A 25,387-nucleotide genomic window follows, 5' to 3' on the forward strand; every position below is an offset into this window, starting at 1 on the left:
GAGATGACATCACATGGGAGTTCATTCATCTTGCCATTGCCAAAATTGTACACTGAGCTGCACATGCGCAACATGCGTTTTTTTTTACCTTAAAGGATCACTAAAGATAAAATGTTTTTTTTTTTTTTAAATAACAAACATGTTATACTTACCTCTACTGTGAAGCTCGTCTTCTGGGGTCCCTCGGCGGCTGTTTCAGCTCCTCCCCGCAAGAACTAATCACCTTCATGCAAGCTCCCTCGCATGGTGGTGAGTTCTTGCGGGCGCGCTCCCGTGATACAGCCGGCGGCCATAGCCGCTCACTGTATCACTCCGCCCCGCCCCCGGTGCGCCGCATCACTGGATGTGATTGAAAGCAGCACGAGCCAATGGCTGCGCTGCTTTCAAACTATCCACTCTAGCCAATCAGCGGACAGGCTGATCAACGTAGAGGATGTCAGGGGCGAGCACGGGACTTTCGAGGGCTCGGGTAAGTAAAACGGGGGGGCTGGGGGGGCGGTATTGTCAGATGTTTTTTCACCTTAATGCATAAAATGCATTAAGGTGAAAAAATGTTTACCTTTACAACCCCTTTAATGTGTCTATGGACACACACAGCACAGCTCAGGATCGAGCCTGCGTGAGTACTCCCATAGCAAGCAGCTATGGGAGGCAGAGGTGTGAAGGTGCAGGAATTGGGGCTGATCTGAGGCCTGAGAGTGCAGGATTTTAATTTCTCACTACTAAAGTAGTTTACAGCATTTACTTTATAAAAAATCCTTTTCGTGATTGAGAGTGTGAAGTTGACATTTTTTTGTTATAAAATCGGCATGCTCAATTTCTTTGAAAACATTTTTCGGCACACTGTTCTCAAAAGGTTACCTACCCCTGTAAACTGATGAGTTGTAAAGGTTCCTAATGTGTTGACAATGTACAAATTTGGGTGTCGTACTTTTTCATGTACACATGCAATTAGGCTTGATATATATTGTATTTATTTAAGTGACACTCTCATCTTTTATATTTTACAAATGTTTTGGAGATTATAGTGTGTTTGTGCAGTACAGTTAATGTCAGTGTACTTTTTACTGACAATTATGTAGGTTTATGTAAAAGTAAAATGTAGCGCATAGATTGTGCAAAAAGTCTTCAATCAAGAAAACAACTGAAAAAAACAAATGTCCATAGATGGTAAACATAACAGTGGTAAAACTTATAAGTCTCTCAATAGAGGTGAGTAAAATCCTGTGTGTGAATAGAGAACAAATAACATGGAATGTCCCACTGAAAACAATACGTGGATGTGAGACGGCAGATGTTATAACACGGGTAGTTCATCAGATCATCACCAGGCTGTATCTCACAACTGTATGCGACTTAATAAAGATGGTGTGTAAGAAACTCTTACCAGATACAATGGACTCCCTTGTCAGCGACAGGGATTCACTCGAGCGGGTTGCCTCTCAGGGCCTGTAAACGGACATCACAGCTCTGCGAACCTTCTGGGTCAAACTCTGCGTGGATCTCCCGGGGCCACCAGGTGGGTCCTCCCAAAGGATGGCCAAGGTGCGGATCAGAGGGAAGGGTGCGTCACGTAAAAAAACTGAAGTGAAGGCTGGTTGAATCTCTCAGTGGATATGTGGAGAAAAAATAAACAGGCTCCACATAGTGTAGATGAGCAAAGTGGGGTTTTTATTGCTAAAAAAGCCAGGTAACAATAAAATGTGATCACAGGGTATAAAAACAAAGATGGGCAACAAGGAAGTTGCCTTGTATTTATGAAAAACATTCCAAAAAGCAAATTGTATTTTTGGAATGTTTTTCATAAATACAAGGCAACTTGGAGGGGATGCTGCATGCCCCAGTAGACGATCCATTGATCGAAACGCGTCGGACGCTTCCAGCATCCTCCTTGTTGCCCATCTTTGTTTTTATACCCTGTGATCACATTTTATTGTTACCTGGCTTTTTTAGCAATAAAAACCCCACTTTGCTCATCTACACTATGTGGAGCCTGTTTATTTTTTCTCCACATATCCACTGAGAGATTCAACCAGCCTTCACTTCAGTTTTTTTACGTGACGCACCGTTCCCTCTGATCCGCACCTTGGCCATCCTTTGGGAGGACCCACCTGGCGGCCCCGGGAGATCCACGCAGAGTTTGACCCAGAAGGTTCGCAGAGCTGTGATGTCCGTTTACAGGCCCTGAGAGGCAACCCGTTCGAGTGACTCCCTGTCGCTGACAAGGGAGTCCATTGTATCTGGTAAGAGTTTCTTACACACCATCTTTATTAAGTCGCATACAGTTGTGAGATACAGCCTGGTGATGATCTGATGAACTACCCGTGTTATAACATCTGCCATCTCACATCCACGTATTGTTTTCAGTGGGACATTCCATGTTATTTGTTCTCTATTCACGCACAGGATTTTACTCACCTCTATTGAGAGACTTATAAGTTTTACCACTGTTATGTTTACCATCTATGGACATTTGTTTTTTCAGTTGTTTTCTTGATTGAAGACTTTTTGCACAATCTATGCGCTACATTTTACTTTTACATGATTCTTTGGTTATTGTCACCTTGTATGTAGCTGCTCCGCACCATATAATTTTTTTTTAATTTAGCGCAGTGTATACTTCTATTAATTATGTAGGTTTGATAAACATCTGTGCATAAAACTACCATATTTCTATTCCAAAGGTTCTATGCTTTGAGAAAAAAAATTGATTCAGGTTCTTCAGTAGAAATGGAAACCAAAAATGTGTATTTTTACATGAGTACGAAAAATTAGTCTGTCAGTGAAAGTTGATATATCGTTTGTTTTTCATACATTTTCTTTTTATATCATGTTTAGATCTGAAAAATGAAATAAAAAAAATGTACTTGTATTTTTTCAGGTAAATATTGAATATTTCATATGTGCTGTACATATCTAGACTGCATGTTGATCCAGCAAATGTTCACATTTTCTGCGCTATTCTTAAAGTGCACCTGTGTATTAAAGTATTTACATATTCTTGAAAAGTTGTAAAAGAGCTTTAAAACAGTCCTGTGTTTACTTATGCAGCTGTAGGTACTGTGGAGAAATTCATCAAAGTGAACGCGCGGCCCATAAAGTTTTTGTCTGGGGTTTAGATGGACAACCAATTTGCGACATGCAGAAAAAAGGGACAGGACATTTTAAAATTAACATGTTCCCAGACTATGCACTCTATAAGTTCCACATATTCTGTACAAGCAGTAAAGGTACAAGGTACAAGTACTCATTCACCTCTGTAGCTATAGGCATTCTGAAAAAATGTATCTTCAAAGTTCAGAATACATGCACTAAAATTGCAACTTCTCTCCTTTTCCTTTGCATTTTATTGAAGCAGAATCATGGGAGCCTACTAACTTTCTAAAGCCAATATCACACTAGTGATTTCGTAGAGAATATAGGATAGCGTTTTTGTTACTAGGAACATTTTTAATTGCAATAAATTAAAGAGGTACTAAACCCTAAACCCAGACATCTTCCCATTCATAGCTAGGGCAAAGCCACAGCAACACGTGTATATAAAAATTGTTTAAAAATGATGGCATTTCTACAATTTTTTAATACTTCACCTTGGGTCACATAATAGTTATCACCATTATCATTACAGTACAGCCCTTGTGGGGGCGGAGCTAAGCCAGTGTGTCACAAGTCTTGTGACCTCGCTTTAGCCATCACATGCCCTCCCTTCCAGGCCATTCAAAATGTTATGTGCATCAGGCATCTGATCTGCACTGCACTCTGAATGGCCTACATAATACGTGCCGCAATGTGGTTTAGCTCCACCCCTGCCTGAGCCATGCTATCACGTGATCTAGCAAGTAAGCCGTGTATAGCAATACACAACTTACTCACTAGGCTAAATGTGGAGAATGCACACAGTGGTGGCAACACTGTAGAGCAGGGGTCTCTAACAGTGGTGGCTGGTGTTTTTTTTGGGGGGGGCAAACAACCCCCCCCCGCTGTTTGCCTGTCAGTCAGGCACTTACCCCATCATGGTGGGTGGCAGGCAGCGCGGTGCAGCGGCTCCATGTCCTCTTCTACATTGGGGCTTTCAGATTCGGAGCGCACTATCTGTGACCCGAGCCCACCCTATATTGAAGCCTATTAGAGCCTCTGGCTCTAATCGGTGTTTGAAAAAAATGGACAGAGGGGGGTGGCGCCCATGCGCCCTTAATGGACGGGCTGCCCCTGTTCTCTAAACTGTGGCCTGGGGGCCAGATGCGGCCCTTTGTTTGCTCTTATCCGGCCCTTGGGGCACCATTCATCTCATGTTCATACACTATTCTGCCCTCTGACACCAAAAATGGGGCATGATTCTTGCCACTTACGCCAATAATGGGGCATTATTCCTCCCCCTGATACCAAAGATAGGGCACTGTTTACTCCCACTGAAGCCAGAAAAATGTTCTATTCCCTCTAAAATCAGGACAGGAAACTGGCCCTTTGTTTAGCAGGTTTGGAGACCCCTGCTGTAGAGGTTCTATGATCCTGTAAATAATTGCCACCAGGAAGGGGGAACCCAGGGAATGGCAGGATCACCAGGTACTTTCTATTAGAGGAGGCATTTTTAATAAAAAACAAAGGGCACAGATAGATGTTAAATGTACTTATGAAGGTTTAAATATTTTCTTTTTTTGGGAAGGGGGGTCTTTTAGGTTAATACTCACCTTTCAACTGGTTTCTCACTGACATCTTCTTCTATGTCCCTGTTTTCTGCTGTCTTCATTTGCTGGCGCGGGATGACAGCACTCCTCTGCATGTGCAGGTGACCATCATTCCGGACCAGCACTGTAATCTGAAATGCGCATATGTTGGCAACTCATTTTACAGCACCAAAAAGTGAGCAGGCAGGTAGGAGCATTTTATTGCAGAAGAGACACTGCCTCTTCTGCAATAAAAGTTTGCCTGTTTTACTGTTCGCTACAGCAGAACTTCAGTTCAGCTTTAAAGTTTTAGCTTTGGAAAGGGTGGAGAGGGATTAGAACACCTGTCAGGTTTTTATTGTTGTCTGTGTGTCAGGGCTGGGCTCAGCCCTTCCTTCTCAAAGCTGTCCGCTCAGCTGTCGACTAATTGCCAGCTCCTATCTCTCGTCTCCAAAGTGACTCACCTGTTGATATCCTGCTCATCAGTCCTGCCTACTTAAGCCGTCCAGTCCAGATGATCTCTGCTTTCGCCTTGGTCACATGTCTAGAGATGCTCTACTGTGTTCCTGTTAAAGACTTGCTTGGCTGACATTTCTTCTGACTCCAGATCCTGCTTGCTGTTTTACTACACTCATCTCTGGCTCCCTGACGTTTTGGCTTGTCTGACTATCTGTTCCGGTTCCTGAACTCTAGCTATGTTTTGACTGCGTTTACTCTGTTTACCTTTTTTAATTATTATTAAACAAGTGTGATTTAACTGTACTTCTGTCTCAGTTTGATTCATGGTTTCTGATACTGTGTCCATGTAAAGGTGGGCGTACATTATACAATTTTCCTATTGAATTTCCTTTAGATTTACCTTCAACAATGTAGTGCAAGGGCCTGCCTGATTGCATACAATTGAAAGTGTTTAGGTTTGACCTCATATTATGTTGTTTTGGTAAAGCTAAAGGCAAGTTGTAAAAGAAGGATTTTAAACCAAAAACCACAGAGCAAACATTACCAAATTAAAGTGCAAATTCCTAAAGTGCAAATAATGTGCATACACCATAAACTTTGAATCTCAAAGGCATATAAATAATTCAATAAAAAAAAATATCAAATATATAAAAACATTTAAATGTGAACTGGCGAGCATGTTTTAAACCAGTCCCAAACACAGTTTTCTTCCAAAAGTGCTCCTGTGCAAAAAAGTATTCTAAAGTGCTGTAGTGCTCCAAAGATATCACACGGTGATCAGTGCTCCACACACCCCTTTGTGCTTTAACTCACCAGATGGTATGGACCCCTTAGCAGTACTGCATGTGGGACTATCAGGCTTAGGTTGGTGAGCAGGGAGATGACACTTCCTTTATACCTTCCTATAAGCTTGTGATTCGTGCATGAAGGAGAAAGAATCCATATAGTGTAGTATGTCTTGTTTATTACAATAAAAGATTAAAAACACACTTACAATGTGAAGATAAAAACGGCTGCACACCAAAGGAACGTTCCAACTTATTTATTCCAAAATTGAGCTCAGTGTGAAACACGCCACCTCCTGGATTCGGGCACTCTGTCTTGTTGGCTGTCATTTGCTACTTTGGAATAAATACGTTGGAACATTCCTTTGGTGTGCAGCCATTTTTTTTCTTTTCATTGATCACCGGTGGCGAGCTGTGGCTTGCACCCAGCACATCCGGACTGTAGTAATTGCTCACCTGGAGTGGCGTTTTTCTTCCTGGAACACTTACAATGTTCCAGAGTAAAGATCGCATTTTTCAAAGAACCTAAATAGGGCAGCCCGCTCACTCCAGGAACTAGCTTGGTTCTCTCACAACCTCACGTGGTGCATTCCACCGCTCGCAGGACGTCACTAAGGAACCGGAATCTACGTTGGCACGTTTTGCCCCTCCCACAGGGCCTTATCAAAGACCCAAATACTTATATAAAGTTGTAAAAGAAAATTGTATAATGTATGGCCAGCCTAAGGCTGGATTTACACCTATGCAGTTTTAGTGCTTTTTGCATTTTGCAGATTTGTACTACAGAACGTGCTCCATAGGAAACCATGTTAAATGGACTGCAGTGCAAATCTGCAAAATGCAAAAAGCACTAAAACTGCATAGGTGTGAATCCAGCCTTAGGGAGATCCACCCTCCCCAGTGTTCCTGTTGAGTGAAAGTAAAAGTGATTTCCTCAATCCACTTACTTCCTGTTTTGGCTATCAGACAATGAGATCCAAATGGCAAAAAAAAAAAAAATTGACAGGTTTATAACCCTCCCTGAAACCGGGCATAGATGGTACAAATTTTGTTTCCTGCAATTCGAAAATTGCTAGATTCCCCCCATCAATACAGTCAGTGTTAATGGGGGAATTACCCCCTCTGAGCTATTGTGTGCTCCCGGCAAGGGGGAGGAGGTTGTGGTTGTGGGGAACTGTCCCCATAGCTGCTGGCAATAATCGCATGAAAAATCCAACACGCAGGTCGATCGCTGGATCAATTTGGGTACAAGCAGCCTGCTCATATATAGTTCGAATCTCGGCCAGTCCCTGCTGAGCCAGGTGAGATTCAAACCATCTATGGCTGACTTTATCCAAATTGAAAAAAGTTTTGCCTTTAGTTCTACTTCAAGGCTCTATGTCTCTGAAATTCTCAGTGATTTGTAGCTGCCAGATGAGCATTGTACCCAGTAGTAACTGTAGCTATCTGCAATTTCCCAGAGTAAGTAAACAGAGATTTGTAACTGCTAATGATTTTTGCTACAAAGTTGCTAGTGTGACATGACCCACATGATACACAAATACCAGGTGTTTTAAATCCATGGAGTTATGTACTAAGGTTGGGAGCTGGGAGAAATGGTTCTCAATCACACAATCATTGGGATAGCATTTATAACAATCACTCAGTAAAACCCACCTCTGTACTCTCTTTCTCCTTCTGAATATCATTATTACTATACAGGATTTATATAGCGCCAACAGTTTGCGCAGCACTTTACAACATGAGGGCAGACAGTACACTTACAATACAATTCAATACAGGAGGGATCAGAGGGCCCTGCACATTAGAGCTTACAATCTAGGAGAATAGAGAAAAAATTTAAATGCGGGGCACCCCTATTCAGTTTTCTTTAAAGTGGTAGTAAACCCTCCAAAAAAAACCAAAAAAAACCTGTAAGACAAAGGCATAATGAGCTAATATGCATTGCATATTAGCTCATTATGAAATACTCACCTTAGATCGAAGCTGTTGCAGTGGCCCCGCACAACACTGTGACTGGTGACGTCTCCCAGAGTTATTTCCAGGTTCGCAGGTTTCGGCGCTGTGATTGGTTGGAGCCGCGATGACATCATCGCCATTCATGGCACGCTGCTGGAGAAACGACACGAGCGAGCCGTTCCTTCAGTGCGCATGCGCCAATGATGTTGGCGCAAGCATATATGGTGCGTATACCATGCAGGTTTAGGAGATATTTACAGTACCTACAGGTAAGCCTTATTATAGACTTACCTGTAGGTACACGTGGTGTAACAGGGTTTACAACCACTTTAAAGATTGCAGAGACTGCAATTATATTTCTAACAGCTTACAGAACCTGTTCTTTTTTTTACATTAAAAAGCTTGAATACTGCCAAGTCCTTGCTGCCACTTCCTACTCTGCTCTGGGGGACAAATGCAGCTTTTTCATCTTCTCTTGCCAAAACCCTCTTCACTACCAAATGGTTGTAAGCACATTACAGACAAGTACATTAGGCTGATAAAATTGTGCATGCCACAAGTATTCTACAGCAGTGTTTCTCAACTGGGGTGTCTCAAGCAGGAAACTCAGTTTTCCCTGGATGAGTATCACAAGTTGTCATGGTGTAGTGATCTAGAGCAGGATGCATGGCATCATTCTTTGCTATGGTGTTGGCAGCCAGCCTGCCGCATCATGGCAAAACATGATGGTGATTCAGGGGAGGCGGCATGCCCTTAGCATTCAAAAGAGGATGGGAGTCCATCCCCCCCCCCCCCTCTGCTGTACTATGTGTACTACTGGAGCCAGGTAGGGCTCTGATGTGAAGAGGGGACTGTGTAATTGGGGGGCTCTAAAGTGAAGAGAGGACTGTGTAATTGAGGGGCTCTGATGTGAAGAGGGAACTATGTAATTGGGAGGCTCTAAAGTGAATATGGGACTGTGTAATTGGGGGGGATCTGACGTGCAGATGGGACATGTAATTGGGGGGGGGCTCTAAAGTGAAGATGGGACTGTGTAATTGGGGGGATCTGATGTGAAGATGGGACTATGTAATTGGGGGGGGCTCTAAAGTGAAGATGGGACTGTGTAATTGGGGGGATCTGATGTGAAGAGGGGACTGTGTAATTTGGAGGCTGTGATGTAAAGAGGGGACTATGTAATCGGGGGGCTCTAAAGTGAAGAGGGGACTGTGTAATTGGGGGGCTCTGATGTGAAGAGGGAAGTATGTAATTGGGAGGCTCTAAAGTGAATATGGGACTGTGTAATTGGGGGGGATCTGATGTGAAGATGAGACATGTAATTGGGGGGGCTCTAAAGTGAAGATGGGACTGTGTAATTGGGGGGATCTGATGTGAAGAGGGGACTGTGTAATTTGGAGGCTCTGATGTAAAGAGGGGACTATGTAATCGGGGGGCTCTAAAGCGAAGAGGGGACTGTGTAATTGGGGGGCTCTGATGTGAAGAGGGGGCTCTGTAATTGGGGGGCTCTAAAGTGAACAGTTGACTGTTTAATTTGGGGGCTCTGATGTGAAGAGGGGACTATGTAATTGGGGGGCTCTGTAATTGGGGCATTCTATGAATGGAGACTCTATGATGCAAAGACTCTAATGTGATGGGGGGCTCTCAGGTATAGAGGGGCCTCAGATGTAAAGGGGGGTTTCCGATGTGATGCCTCTAAAATAAAGGGTAGACTCTGATGTGAAGGAGGGATCTGATATGACGAGGGGACTGTGTAATTGGGAGGCTCTAAAGTGAAGAGGGGACTGTGTAATTGAGATGCTCTGGTGTAAAGAGGGGGCTGTGTAATTGAGGGGATCTAAAGTGAAGTGGGGACTGTGTATTTGAGAGGCTCTGGTGTGAAGAGAGAACTGTGTAATTGGGAGGCTCTGATGTGAAGAGTGGACTGTGTAATTAGGGGGCTCTGTAATAGGGGCATTCTATGAATGGAGACTCTATGATGCGAAGACTCTAATGTGATGGGGGGCTCTCAGGTATAGAGGGGCCTCAGATGTAAAGGGGGGATTCTGATGTGATGCCTCTGAAATTAAGGGTAGACTCTGATGTGAAGGAGGGGTCTGATATGACAAGGGACCTCTGATGTGAAGGGGGACACTGATGTAAAGGAGGGCCCTGATATGATGGGGAACCTCTGATGTGAAAGGGGGGGGGACTCTGATGTAAAGGAGGGCCCTGATATGATGGGGGACTCTGATGTAAAGGAGGGCTCTGATATGATGGGGGACCTCTGATGTGAAGGGGGGGCTTCTGATGTAAAGTTAACTTCATTAAGGCATGTGCGTGCATTGTACCATCCTCCAGTTTCTCATTGGACAGTACAATTTGTTTTTAGCATTTTAAACCAGGGTGCCTCTTTTTGCGACAGGGAAAAGGTTTAGAAATGCTGTTCTACAGAACTGTGATAACTGGATCTTCCAATTGGCATCTTCCATGACTAGTTGGAGAAAAGAACACTGCGCTCCCTTCTAGCTAATATAAAAGTGCTAGTGCATATATGAAACTTAAATGAACCAATACTATAAACATACATAAAGTGCTGTGCGATTGAAAAGAATGGTAACTGCCGTGGATTCCACAGATTATCAAAAAGTCCAATATGTGAATCCAAGTATGCTCCCAGTGAAAGATGTGCAAAACACTTCCTTATCAGGAAATCCCATAAACAGGTGTTCCACAAATGTGCAGGTATTCACTGTGACCCCCTGTGCCAGCCCCTACCAGGGTGCGCACTCACCTGCAAATATGGACTCCCTAGGCGTATACCTAGTCAGGTCTAAGAGACTTCTGGGTGGCGTGTCAAAGCCCAAGGTAATGGATCCAGCTTATAAGAGGAATGAAATCACAAGTAATATCATAGTGCAATAACGTTTATTAAAAATACATTAAAATAAGAGGTAATGCACTCACAAGCAAGGTGACTTTCCCAGGCACTGAGAATGATCAGCCAATATGCGATACAAGAGATGCCGCTGCTCCACAATACCTAGAGCCAACATGCCTTCCACTGGTCAGAAGCAACGTGCTGCGTGACCGTAGACCCCACACCTACGAGTTTCGTCATCAAGACGTCAGAAGGCGTGGTCACGTCCTCCATTTCCATCCTTATATACCAGTGATGGAGAACCTTGGCATTCCAGATGTTTTGGAACTACATTTCCCATGATGCTCAACTACACTGCTGAGAGCATGAGCATCATGGGAAATGTAGTTTGAAAACATCTGGGGTGCCAAGGTTCGCCATCACTGTTATATACTATGTCTCAACACTATAGTGGATCACGCCACCCGCGTGATAGGGATATTGTATCGTTAAGTTAAAACTATCGGCGGATGATTCTAACAATTTAATGTCTACAAGTTACTTGGGGATGCTTGTCTAATTGCATGCTATTGGACAAGACACAATCTAATATACAATATGTGAGTGGGGTATTATACTTTTAAATAAAAAATGAAATGAACAGGGGAAAGTATTGAATATAATAACAGCACTGTGCATATATGGACCTGTGTGTTGCCATATAACAAACCTAGTTTGGAGTAACATGTTGGCATATTACAGAAATAAAGAAGGATTTCTGTTATATTACAGAATGTGCAAAAAAAAATACCCCAAAATTACCAAAAAAATTCAGAAAAATTCCAATCTTTGCAAAATATATTTTTGTACACTTCTGGTTGGGTCCCTATACCCTGGTGTAACCCAAGGGTCTAGTGCCTGTGATGCATTATGTCTAATAATCTACCAAAAAACAGTTAAGGTCAATATCAATATTTAACTCTTGGAGGATGAGGGTGTCCAATTTAAAAATCCATTGCGTCTCATTTTGTGAGCTCTCTCCTTTGATATTAGAACCCCCCCCCCCCCCCGTTTTGGGTGTCCTTTTCCGATATTGTTCATATGTTCCTGCACTCTGGTGGATAGTGCTTGGGTGGTCCTGCCCGCATACCGGAGTCCGCAAGGGCACTCCAGTACGTAGGTGACCCTTACGCTAGGACATGTAATAGATGTCTCGATGTTATATTTTTGTTCTGTAGATCCTGACAGGAAATCCAATCTTTTTCTGATGGGATCCTTGCTAGTCCTGCATACCAGACATCTTCTGCATTTGTAGAATCCTGTTTTGTCCAAAAACATAATGGTTATACGAGGGGGATCCAGTATATTTTTAACAAACTTTTTTCTATATATGAATTTTGGTGCAGTGGGTAATAGTTCTCTCAAGGTGGGGTCCTTCATCAGTATGGGCCAATGCTTTTAAATTATAGCTTCTATTTTTTTATATTGCCTACTAAATCCTGTGATAAATTTCAGACTGAAATCGGATCCACTATCAGTAGAATTTTTCCTTTGATTTTCCAATAGTCTGTTCTTACTTACAGTCCCTATGTCATTTTTGACTTTCTCTAGCTGTCTTTTATTATATCCTTTGCCCAAAAATCTGTTGGTAATTACTTCTGCTTGAGTATCATAATCTTCTGTGCAGTTGCGTCTAATTCTGGTCAGTTGCCTCTTCGGTATGTTGGTCACCAATGATGGATGGTGGCAACCGTTTGTCGGAATGTAACAAAAAAGATTATGACACCGAGAAAAAGAAAATTCTGATATCTGTCCATGAGTCGGTTGTCTGGCAATCATCAATGGAAACTGCTGACCATTTACGAGTAATGATACACAACTCATGTTGTTATGCAGCCTCCCTTGTGTTATCTAAATCTTTAGCAGGATAAGAGCACAGAGGAAGCATTTCCTAGTTGGGCTTAGTGATTACAAGATGTAGATACCCTGAAGCAATCTGGGAGACACCATCAGTTGCATTGTATTGCTTGTAAATGGCCAGCAGTTGGTAATGCCGATTGGTGGACAGATGTCAGACATCGTGCTATACATTTACCAAGGTACATGTGTTATGTGGCTGTTTAAGGCGGGCCTTAACCTTAGAAATGTTTCCTATCCAACCCCCCCTGTAACACAATCAGATATAGCACTTCTGTCTTGTAGCACTGGGGTGCTACAAGGCTGAGCGGGAGGAGACTGAGGAACATACGTTTTTCAATCTCCTCTGCAGTAAATGAATCCGGGAGCGACAATGATTTAGTCGTCTTCAGAGTTGTCATTCCCTGGCTGATATGATACTGCTTTAGAAGGCAGGAGAGACTCTAGGGTCTATTAGACCCCCAATGAATCCATAAAGAGTACCTGTCCCCTGCCCAATGCTATTACATGGGGGTTTGTTAACCCTTTTTGGTAGCAATAAAAGTAAATTAAAAGTGGTTGTAAAAGGCTGAAGGTTTTTTGCCTTTATGCATTCTGGACCCGAGAAGAGGAGGATCCACTGCACACAGCAGATAAGTATAATACGTTTGTTATTTTTTTCTTTTAAATTCCTTTTTTTTATTTACAATCACTTTAATAAATAAATATCAAATGTCTTTAAAAAAAAATGTTTTTTTTTTTAAATAAAAAAATAACCCTCCCCTGCCCTGCACACACCCACAAAAGCATGCACAGGGTGTGCCCTTGTATGTAAACCACAATTGCACCACCCATGTGAGGTATTGCTGCAAATGTCGCATTGAGAGCAATAAACCTCTAAACTGATGAATAGTAAAGTCTTTAACCACTTCCCGCCCAGCCTATAGCAGAATGACGGCCGGGCGGTGGTTCAGTTATCCTGACTGGGCATTATATGACATCCTTCAGGATAACAGCCGCTGCGCGCCCGTGGGGGCGCTCATCGTGGTGATCGGTGGAGCGGTGTGTCAGTCTCTGGCGGAGGCTCTTTACCACATGATCAGCCGTGTCCAATCACGGCTGATCACAATGTCAATAGGAAAAGCCTATGATCGTCTTTTCCTCACTCGCGTCTGACAGACGCGAGTAGAGGAGAGCTGATCTGCGGCTCTCCTGACAGGGGGGGTCTGCGCTGATTGTTCATCAGCGCAGCCTCGCCTCGGATGCCCACACTAGATCACAAGGGAAACTGCCAGGACCACCAGGGAAGCAGGCAACATTTGGATGGCCAGGTATGTACCCCATGGATATCCACATGTGCAAATTATGCCCAATCTGTGCCAATCAGTGCCCACAAATGGGCACTGACCGGCACCATTATATATCAGTGATGCCCAGCAATGCTACCCATCAATGTCATCAGTGCCAATCAGTGTCAACAGTGCCACCCACCAGTGTCCATCTGTGCCACCTATCAGTGCCCATCCGTGCCACCAATAAGTACCCATCAGTGCCACCCATAAGTACCCATCAGTGCCGCCTATGAGTGCCCATCAATGCTGCATACCAGTGCCACCTATCAGTGTCCATCAGTGCCGCCTATTAGTGCCCATCATCAGTGCCTGTCAGTGCCACCTCATCGGTGCCCATCATTGAAGAAGAAAACGTTCTTATTTACAGGGATTTCACACAAGGGAAGCAATAGAAAGAGAACAGGAGACTTTCTCATACAAGTACATGGTACAGCAGCCACATATCAGGAGTATGAAATGCTGGGGTAACATAATCTTTAGGACTTGATATCTTTGTTGTCTATTTGGTCTACATAGCCTCATCTTTACCACTTGCGCCCGCAATACGTATATATATATGTTGCGGTTTGTAAGTGGTTTACCGGGATTATGGCTGAAGCTATCAGCCATAATCCCAGTATTGTTTTTTACAGCCAGCGGCTGGCTTTCTCATGAAAGCAGTCCGAGCGGCTCAGGATCTGCTGGAACGCTGTCTGAAGAGGCGGGAGGAGACGCCTCCCCCTCTCCCACCGGTGTTTCTTGGGCTTACCGTTTCCACAGGTTCACCTGAGAAATGATCCAAAGGTGCCGCCACACAGGCGATCAAAGAGTAGATCTGCTTTGATCGCCTCTATGGCCTTGGAGGACCGGAGCAACATCATGATGCCACTTCTGGTTCAGGGTGGAAGTAAACAAGTTGTTTTTTTTGTTTTTTTTTTAAAAGCAAAAAAAACAAATTTTGTTTTGATCTTTTGCTTTTAAGGTAAAGAGATTGGGGATCTTTTTTGACCCCAGATCTCTCCATAAAAAGGGCCGGTCATCCTTATTTCTATTACATGGGATGTTTACAGATAGGAATAAAAAAGTGATTACAAAAAATTAATAAGGGACAGTGTAAAAATAAAAAGTAAAATAAATAAGAATAACAAAAATTTAAAGCATCCCCATCGGTCTGTGTTAACGCACAGAAGCGAACGCATACGCAAGTCACGCACGCATATGTAAACGTTTTTTTCGCACCACACATGTGAGGTATTGCCCGTTTACAGTAAAGCGAGAGTGATAATTCTGGCGCTAGACCTCCTCTGCAACTCTAAACAGGTAACCTGTAAAGGCATCTAAAGCGTCGCCTATGGAGATTTTAAGTTTGTTGCCATTCCACGAGTGTGCGCAATTTTAAAGCGTGACATGTTAGGTATCTATTTACTTGGCGTAACAACACCTTTCATATTTTACGAAAAAATTGGAATATTGTTTTATTTTTAATTCATTAACCACTTCCCGCCCAAGGTCGTCATATGGCGTCCTGAACTTTGAGTGAGGATATCTGAATGATGCCTGCAATAAGCTATAATCTTTTTCAGCCAGCTATTCCCTGCACCATAAGAACAATCATAGCAGCAGTTCAGCTGCATTATAAATCTTACAGGCAGCGGGAGGGGCGTCCCACCCCCCCCCATTCTTCTACTGGCTCGCCTCTGCGATCAGTGAGCCGGAGAAGGAATCCACCGGCGGCGGAAGTTCACCATAGAGAATACCGGTGACCACATGGTCCCCAGCAGTCTCTATGATCTTCAGGGGCCCGGGCGTGACGTTATGATGTCACGTCCGGCCTGGCAGTTGTAAATGCTGTGTACTTTTTTTTTTATCTCAGCCTTTCCTGCCTAGAGGAATGATGTGGGGTCTTATAGACCCCTCATCTGTCCATAAAGAAGACCTGTCATGCCCTATTTCTATTACAAGGGGTGTTTACATTCTTTGTAATAGGAATAAAAGTGATAAAAAAAAAAAAATTAAAGAGAAAATGTAAAAAAAAAATAAACAATAAAATAAAAGTTTAAAGTGCCCCCGTCCCCGCATGCAGAAGCGAACGCATAGGCACGTTGTGCCCACATATGTAAACGGCGTTCAAACCACACATGTGAGGTATCGCCGCGAACGTTCGAGTGAGAGCAATAATTCTAGTACAAGACCTCCTCTGTAATTCTAAACAAACACGTAACCTGTAAAAATGTTTAAAGGGTCACCTATGGACATTTTTAAGTACCAAAGTTTGTCGCCATTACACGAGTGTGCGCAATTTTAAAGTGTGACATGTTTGGTATCTATTTACTCAGCGTAACATCATCTTTCACATTATACAAAAAAACTGGGATAACTTTAGTGTTTTTTTTTTTTTTATTCATGAAAATTTTTTTCAAAAAAAAAAAAAAAAAAAAAAAAAAAAAAAAAAAAAAAAAGGTGCTTGAAAAATCTCTGTGCAAATACCGTGTGACATAAAAAGTTGCAATGACCACCATTTTTTTTGCCTAGGGTCTCTGCTAAAAAAAAAAAAAAAAAAAAAAAAAAATGTATTATATATATATATATATATATATAAATGTTTGGGGTTCTGAGTAATTTTCCAGCAAACAAATTATGATTTTTACATGTATTTTCTAAAAAAAATTGTATTTGCAAAACTACTGTGCAAATACCGTGTGACACAAAAAATTGCAAAGATTGCTATTTTATTCTCTAGGGTCTCTGCTAAAAATTATATAATACGTCATTTTCTAGCAAAAAATACTGATTTTTACTGCTAAACAAAAAGTGCCAGAAAAAAAAAGCCTGGTCTTCAAGTGGTTAACATATTACCAACAAATGGGTATTATAACGTATTTGTGTTCACTCAAACTCATTTTGTTGTATTTTTTTCCCCTGAAAATATAAGTTTGATAAACAGTTACACAAATATCATGCAACATAAAAAATTGCAAGCACTATCTTTTTATTCCACAGGACCTCTGCTTTCCTAAACTATACATTCTGGGAGTTTGACCACATGCCGACCAGCGCACGACGATATACATTGGCACAATGGCACGGCTGGGCAAATGGGCATACAGGTACGTCCCCTTTAAGATGCGGCATTGTGGGCGCGCGTGCTCCGTGACCACGGGTCCCGCGGACTCAATATCTGCCGGGTGCCCGCGATCGTGTCATGGAGCGAAAGAACGGGGAGATGCCTATGTAAACAAAGCATTTTCCCGTTCTGCCTTGTGACATGACAGAGATCACTGCTCCCTGTCATCGGGAGCGGTGATCGCTGTCGTGTGAGTGGAAGCCCATCCCCCCACAGTTAGAATCACTCCCTAGGACACACTTAACCCCTTCACTGCCAGTGTCATTTACACTGTAATCAGTGCATTTTTATAGCACTGATTGCTGTATAAATGACAATGGTCCCAAAATAGTGTCAAAAAAAGTGTCCGCCATAATGTCGCAGTCATGATAAAAATCGCAGATCGCCACAATTACTGATTAAAAAAAATTAATAATAAAAATGCCATAAATCTATCCCCTATTTTGTAGACGCTATAACTTTTGCGCAAAGCTTAATTGCTTATTGCAATTTTTTACCAAAAATATGTAGAAGAATACATATCGGCCTAAACTGAGGAAAAACGCAGATTTTTTACATGTGTGGGGAAAAACTGAAAACCAGTAGACAAATGGTTAATGTTCCCAGTAAGGTGAGCTTTAATATCTGTATGGAGTTTTGTGTGTTTTTTTTCTGTGGTAGACCACAAACTGACTCCCAGACATGACAATCCTCTCACACACACAGACCTCCCCTCCCCCTATCTCAGCTCTTCCGCCTGTGTGTGTGTGAAGGGGTCTTTGTGCGCATGCGCCACAGCCATCTCCTCACAATCACCAACAACAGGTATCCCTCCGCCGCCCTCTTGCATTGCCAAAACTTAAAAATAAACCCCTGTGGCAGTGATAAAAGTTGATATAAAGCTCCCCTTTTGTGTATAGAATATCATATCAGTGAATAAAGCGCCGGCAGTCCCCCCTCGTGCGGAGGGTGATGCGGTATATGGGTCCGCGCGCCGGGCGGTGATGCGTCTCCTCCACACACAGCGCTGTACACATCCGCGCACACGGCGGGGGGACTTTTCTTCGGGGATTTTCGGCGCCGATGAGACGGCATTGAGGTAAAACCGGAGTCGGCGGAGCGCGGAGTCCGTCAGCTGGAGAGCCGAGCGAGTCAGGAGCGGGGACGGGCGGCACAGCACTCCGGGGGCACGGTAAGCGGAGGGGAGGTGCGGTGATTTCTGCCAGGTTACCGAATCTTTTCCAGGTCAGTGTTGGGTGTCGGGCCCTCACCGGATGTGGAAGTTGATCTCTTCTGTGGTAAAAAATAATTCAACTTCCCCCGGAACCCGGATCATCCGAGCGATTTCCTGTTTATTGCGTTAAAGTCTGCGGGTTTCCGGGGACCCGGGGCCCGGCCGAGGCGAGGGGGGAATCGGGGGAAGAGGCCCGGCTATGGAGGGCGGAGGGCGGGAGAGGAGGCCGTCCAGGCGGGAAATCCACCGGGCAGAGGGTACAGGGGGGAGGGGCACCACATGGGGGTATTCCCGGGCATTGTACCCCGGTGTATGGATGGGGGAGGGGCCCATTGTACCCCACAATGTAGAAATGGGGGGGTCTTCACTGTCCTCCATAGGACTCCATTATAACTGATCAGACCCCCCCCATCATACATGGAGGACACACACCGATCACCACCATACAATCTGATTGTATGATCGCCATTCACTCTACAATCTCCTTCACCTCCAAACTGCGGCCCGGGGGCCAGATGTGGCCCTTTGCTTCCTTTTACCTGGTCCTTGGGGGGCTCTGTTTTATCTACTGATACCAACAATGAGACCTAATCCCCCCCCCCCCCCCACAATTCCTCCCACTGACACCAAAGACGAAGAATTGTCCCCTCCCCCGATGTTGGGATCTTTTCTCCCCCCTCTGACCACAATCCGGCCCTCCGAGAGTCTGAAGGACAGTAAACTGGCCCTTTGTATATATAGTTTGGAGAATCCCCCCCCCCCCCCCCCCGATGTCACCATAAAGGGGATCATACAATCCGACTTTATAAACAAAGGGCCAGTTTACTGTCCTTCAGACTCTCGGAGGGCCGGATTGTGGTCAGAGGGGGGAGAAAAGATCCCAACATCGGGGGAGGGGACAATTCTTCATCTCTGGTGTCAGTGGGAGGAATTGTCCCATCATTGGGGTTAGTGGAGGTGGGGGGGGGGGGGGGAATTATTCCTCATTGTTGCTATTAGTGCAGGGATATGCAATTAGAGGACCTCCAGCTGTTGCAGAACTACAAGTCACATGAGGCATAGCAAGACTGTGACAGCCACAAGCATGGCACCCAGAGGAAGAGGCATGATGGGACTTGTAGTTTTGCAACAGCTGGAAGTCCACTAATTGCATATCCCTGTAGTGGATAAAACAGAGCCCCCCCCCCCCCAAGGGCCAGGTAAAAGGTAGCAAAGGGCTGCAGTTTGGGGACCACTGCTATACATTATACAGTCTGATTGTACAATCTCCTTTATGGTGACCATACATTATACAATCTGATTGTACAATCTCCTTTTGGCACATTACATGTATGTGCTGGTTGGAGACCTGTGCATAACCACATGTGCAGCCACCTTGCATAGAAATGTATCTCTTTGTAGCAGTGACATGAAGGCATGACCCCCCCCAGTACATCAGCATCTACATGTGTGGACCGCATGGCGGGGTGTGGGGGATTTTTAATAGAAGCTTGTGCTGTACCCATTGCATGCGCACGCACACGTTAACCCAGGCTAACACCTTGTTTACTCTTGCAGGGGCAGTAAAAGTATGTGGTTGGGCTGTGATTTTTATTTTTGTCCCCTGTTAGCTGTGAATGCATTGGACGGGGTGTTTACATGTCACGGCCAAAATGTTTTCTGGTGGCTGCAAAAATGATTCCCCCGCCCCCCCGTGTGGCAACAGACAGTGGCACTGCCGAGTGCAGGCCGTTCTGAACACAATTGCTCTTCAGAACTGCAGCAAGCTTTCCTGAATATATATAAACCTAGCCAGCCGTACAGTGGTCATACACTATACAGTCTCCTTTATGCTGGCCATTCAATCTGATTGTACAGTCTTCTTAGAGCTAACTTGCAGGAGTAATAAAACACACATTTGAGCTGCAATTTTATTGCCCTGGTAAGCTGCAAAAGCAGCGAATGGAGGTTTTCTCATGTATTGGCTGTGATTAGCGTTGCGCAGATACCGAGTATTTGCACAAGTATCGGTACTCATTCAAATGAGACCTGAGACCGATACTTTCAGGCTCGGTTTTTTGGAGCTGTCATTGGGGATGAAGAAATGTTCCTCTGTTTAACCCCTTATTAACCCTTCATTTACTCTATTCAGCCTTAATAACTCCCCATTATCCTCCATTTAATTATTTTCCTGCTTTTTTTTTTTTTTTTTTTTTTTTTTTTTTTTTTTTTTATTCATATCAGTTTTATAAACAAATAAAACTTTTTTTTGGTTTTTTTTTTTTTGTTTGCTTTGTTACTGAATATTTTCACACATATATATTAATCACTTAGTGTCGGTTCACACTGCTGCGCTGTGAATTTGTTCCATTTTTTTTGTCCTGTGTGAGGTGCGATTTTACCGCGATTTTACCGCAAATTTACCCCAATTTTAACGCGAATTTCAGGAGTTGGTCATAGCTGCGATTGATGTTCTAGCTAATGGAATCATAATGAAAAAAAAAAAAGTGTTAACTTCCTGTGTATTTCCTGTTTTTTGTGCAGAGTAGTGTGGTGGAATTCGCACATATGTGAACCAACAATGCGATTCCAGAACGATTTACATTGATGTCATTGAAGGCTAAATTCGCAACGCTGTAAACTCGCACAAGACCCTTTTTTTTATCGTATCGCATTCGTAGGGGAATCTCAATGCATGTATGTGAACGACGGTCATTGAAAACAATGACTTTATGGATGACATGCGAATTTAGAATGTTTTTGACGCATCACATTCGTTGTGAACTCGCGTCAGTGTGAACCGGCACTTCAGCCCCGGACCATTTGGCTGGCAAAAGACCAGAGCACTTTTTGCAATTCAGAACTGCGTCACTTTAACTGACAATTGCGCAGTCGTGCGACGTGACTCCCAAACAAAATTTTTTTTTTTTTTGCCACAAACAAAGCTGGCATTTGATCACCTCTGCAGTTTTTATTTTTTGCGCTATAAACAAAAGAAAAAAGCAATATTTTTTACTTTTTGCTATAATAAATATCTCCAAAAAATATATAACCTTTTATTCCTCAGTTTAGGCCAATATATATTCTTCTACATATTTTTGGTCAAAAAATTGCAATAAGCGTTTATTGATTGGTTTACGCAAAAGTTATAGCGTCTACAAAATAGGGGATAGTTTTATGGCATTTTTATTATTATTATTTTTTTTTTTTTTTTTACTAGTAATGGCGGCGATCTGCGATTTTTTTTTTTTTTTTTTTTTTTTTTTTTTTTTTTTTTTTATCGTGACTGCGACATTATGGCGGACAGATCGGACAATTTTGACACATTTTTGGGACCATTGTCATTTTTACAGCGATCAGTGCGATTAAATTGCACTGATTACTGTAAAAATGACAATGGCAGTGAAGGGGTTAACCATTAGGGGGCGAGGAAAGGGTTAATTGTGTCCTGGGGAGTGATTCTAATTGTTAGGGGCTGTGTGTGACACATAACTGATCACTGCTCCTGATTAAGGATTCGCAAGCTGCACGCGCCGAGCCCGCCAGGAACCTGGCACTGCACAGCACTAATCACAGGCAGTGAGACATTTTCCCGATGTGCGGCTGCAGAGATCGGGAAATGTCTCACTGCCTGTGATTAGCGCTGTGCAGTGCAGACTTCCTGGCGGGCTCAGCACAGGCAGCATGCGAACACGCCGGAGCTCCTCCTTACTCCGGATTACCAGGAGCTATTATCAGTGTTAGTGTCTCTAGGCAGAACGGGGAGATGCTTGTTTACATCAGCATCTCCCCGTTCTTCCTCTCTGTGAGACGATCGCGGGTCAGATCGTCGCGGTCAGACTCTCGGAGCTCGCGATGGGCCAATCAGCAGTTGGTGCAGCTGCAAATTGTGACCCAATCTGGACACAGATTACTTTTCAGTGGCGCAGCAAACTTTCTGCATTAATAAATGTAGCCTTATGGTGATTATACAATCTCTTTTATGTTAGTCATTGTCAATACAATGTGATTGTACAATCTCCTCATTGCAAGGATAGTAAATCACATGGTTCATCTGCGTTTATTCCCCCAATCAGCAGGAAGTGTCACGTATGCTGAGCGCAACCCATTCCAAACACAGGTCACTTTTCAGAGGCACAGTGAACTTGCTGCACATATAAACATAGCCTTACGGTGGCCATGCACTATACAGTCTGGTTGTACAATCTCCTTTAAGGTTGGTTCACACCACGCCCGCACATAAATTAGTGCGCTGTCTGATTCAGACCGCATGCAAAATGCACTCCATTTGCGATGGGTGTCAACAGAAACACCCCAAATGCATAGCGTAAACAGTGCATTGCCTGCACCAGGTTGCATGGTACTTTTGTGATCTGGTTACAGTGCTGCATGCGGTGAGATTGCAGCCTAATAAAAATGAATGTGCTGAAATTGCACCACAGAGAACTGCATGTGAATCACACAGGAACGCACAGTGTGTTTGTGCGATTTATGTGCGGGCATGGTGTGAACCGGCCCTTGTATGCTTGTGGGGGGGTGGTAAAAAGATGTGGTTGAGCTTCACTTTTTTTTATTGCCCCTGTAATCTGCAAAGACAGTGGGGGGGGGGGGGGGTGCACATGTTGCATCTGTCATGCTTTCTGTCAGCTGCAAAAACGATCCCCCATGTGCCAATCAGGAAGCAGCGCAGCGCCGAGCTCAGTCCAAATGCAGGTCACTTTTTAGAGGCACAGCAAACTTGCTGTTCATATAAACGTTGCCTTATGGTGGCAATACACTATACAACCTGCTTTATGGTGACAATAAACTATACAGCCTGATTGTACAATATCCTTTGTTGATCTTTTACACTTGTGGGGAACAATGAAAACACGTGGTTGAGCCACATTTTTACCATTTCCTCCTTAAAAAGGAACTGCAGTCTGCTCACATAATTTGTAATAAAAACATCTTTGCCATTCTGAAGCTTCCGTCCAACAACTTTGCATATTTTATAATATATATACTGCAGAAATCTCCCTCCACTGAGTCTGGCTGCAGCCACTTTAACTGTGGGCAGCTGAAGCTGCTGCCTGTTCACTTCCTGGATTTACCCAGAGGCACACCTCCAGCTCTGCAGCTCTCATTGGCCCTCCCTTCCTGGCAAACTCTCAGGAGAGAGAGAGCGAGTTGTGCATAATGTCATAAGCCTAGGCTTTTTACCAAACAAGAAACAGAAAGTGGGCTGTATAAGGTATTTGCTGGCAGAATTTTTTATTTTATTTTTTTTGCTATCCTAACTACTAAGTTAAAACAACAAGGGCAGAAAATTTAATAGATGGAAAGGTGAAAAAATTACTGAAGGTCCGCTTTAGGCTGCAAAGGATGGGGGGGTGTTTTTGCATGATGCAGTGCATTGCTTTGTGGCGGTGGCAAAAATGATCTTCCTTGTCGCAATCAGCAGGCAGAACCACGAAAGAGCACAACCCATTCAGAACATGGATTCAGGAACGTGGCAAATTTGCTGCTCTAATAAAAAGCCTTATGGCTCATGTACACACAGACTAGGTTGACAGTGGTCAAACGTTCCTATCCAGAATGCAATTCTTCCGCATTGAGGCGAGGGAGGTTGAACCTCCCCTAACCGCAGAAGCTTCTAAGCCTATATGTGCATGGACACATAGGCCTTTATGAAGTGGAGTTCAGGAACTGTAGCGTACATGAGCCCTTATGGTGGCCATACACTATGCAGTCAGATTGTACAGTCTTCTTAGGGCTGGCCATACATTTATACAGTCTGTACAAATCAATCTTAGATTTATCAATAATATGTAATAGGAGAGGACAGCCTGCACAATCTGTTCAATATGTTTAAAATCAAGCAGGACTATATATTTGATGGTATATCTAAAGGAGGTTGTAGAGTCATCTTATGGATAGCTTATAGGCTTGCTCTCCAAGACAGCAGACTGGTCCATGCGATTTCCCTGCGGCCGCGTTTTTAAAAAGGTACATTTCACGTAGCGCAGCAGCTGCCGTGCCCGAGCAAACGCGGGCCGCACATCCTGCACTAGTGTGAACCGAGCCTTAATCCTAAAAAAAAAAAGCACAAATGAACTCTTGCAGCACAGCCCCATACACTTACATGGCTCACATTCAGCAGTGGTACTGCCTGCCAAATGTGACGTAGTGGTTTAATTTTTACCACAAAGTGGCGTGTGTACAGCCCTAAGTGGCTGCATGCCCTTTAGGTGGGCTGCAAAACCACGGCTCAACTACTTCCCACAACCACTGCTCATGTGAACAAGCTCATATGGTGACCACACACATTTCGATTTCTTTCTTCCCATCCATGTGGGACTGGATCAAAACAATAGAGTAGCTGTGATTTCCCCGCTGATTGGTTTAGATCAGATTTTATCAGTCGATCTGCCAGGGTGGAAAATGATCAGTTGTGGTGCATTGATCAGCTGCACTGTGATACTTTGTTTTACAAAGAGTTTTATTGTTTTTACAATAAAGAGCAAGTAAGGGCACAATGTTGCTAGAAAGGTACATCCCATCGGGACTGCAGTGTCTCAGTTGAATATATCGACAAGAATAGATGAAAATTGTTACCAAAGAATGCACAAGGGTGATAAGAACCAAAGAGAACACTGCAGTGCAACAGTCAATGAAGGATGTTCTTTGCCATTGGCCAACACCTTAACCACTTTAATACAGGGCATTTTCACCCCCTTGCTGCCCAGGACAATTTTCAACTTTCAGCTCTGTCGCATTTTGAATGACAGTTGCGCGGTCATACTACACTGTACCCAAACTAAATTTTTATCTTTTTGTTCACACAAATAGAGCTTTCTTTTGGTGGTATTTAATCAATTTTTTTTTTTTTGCTAAATAAACAAAAAAAGACCAAAAAAATTCATCATCGCTTCTTTTATAACATTTTGCAAATAAATCATTGTCCTTCATGATTATAGGCTAGAATGTATTCTGCCACATTTCTTTGGTGGAAATAACCCAAATCAGTGTAAATTGATTTAGTCTGTAGGAAAGTTATAGAGTCCACAAACTATGGTGTGTATCTTAGTTCGTTTACTTTAGAGAACCATAGGGCTTTGGATGGCGGGGCCTCCGATCTCCAACAGAGGGGGATGCATGC

The 25,387-nt window shown here is 43.5% G+C and overlaps 1 protein-coding gene across 8 annotated transcripts in view; it reads left to right on the forward strand.

Moving 5' to 3' along the window:
• GABPB1 (GA binding protein transcription factor subunit beta 1) overlaps nt 1-25,387 on the forward strand; it is a 108,326-nt gene that overhangs the window by 12,438 nt on the left and 70,501 nt on the right. The window contains exon 1 of one of the 8 annotated variants that reach the window (XM_073618587.1): nt 16,965-17,037. The exons of 5 other annotated variants lie outside the window; for them this stretch is intronic. In XM_073618587.1, the coding sequence (XP_073474688.1) occupies nt 17,026-17,037 (12 nt within the window). In that variant the 5' untranslated portion in view covers nt 16,965-17,025. Of the gene's footprint in view, nt 1-16,964; nt 17,038-17,820; nt 17,859-17,953; nt 18,226-25,387 lie in introns of those variants that run through there. 2 more of the 8 variants (XM_073618589.1, XM_073618588.1) reach the window with 2 other exon arrangements.

This window comes from Aquarana catesbeiana, linkage group LG03 (assembly GCF_042186555.1).
Source record: "Aquarana catesbeiana isolate 2022-GZ linkage group LG03, ASM4218655v1, whole genome shotgun sequence".
Lineage (NCBI taxonomy): Eukaryota > Metazoa > Chordata > Amphibia > Anura > Ranidae > Aquarana > Aquarana catesbeiana.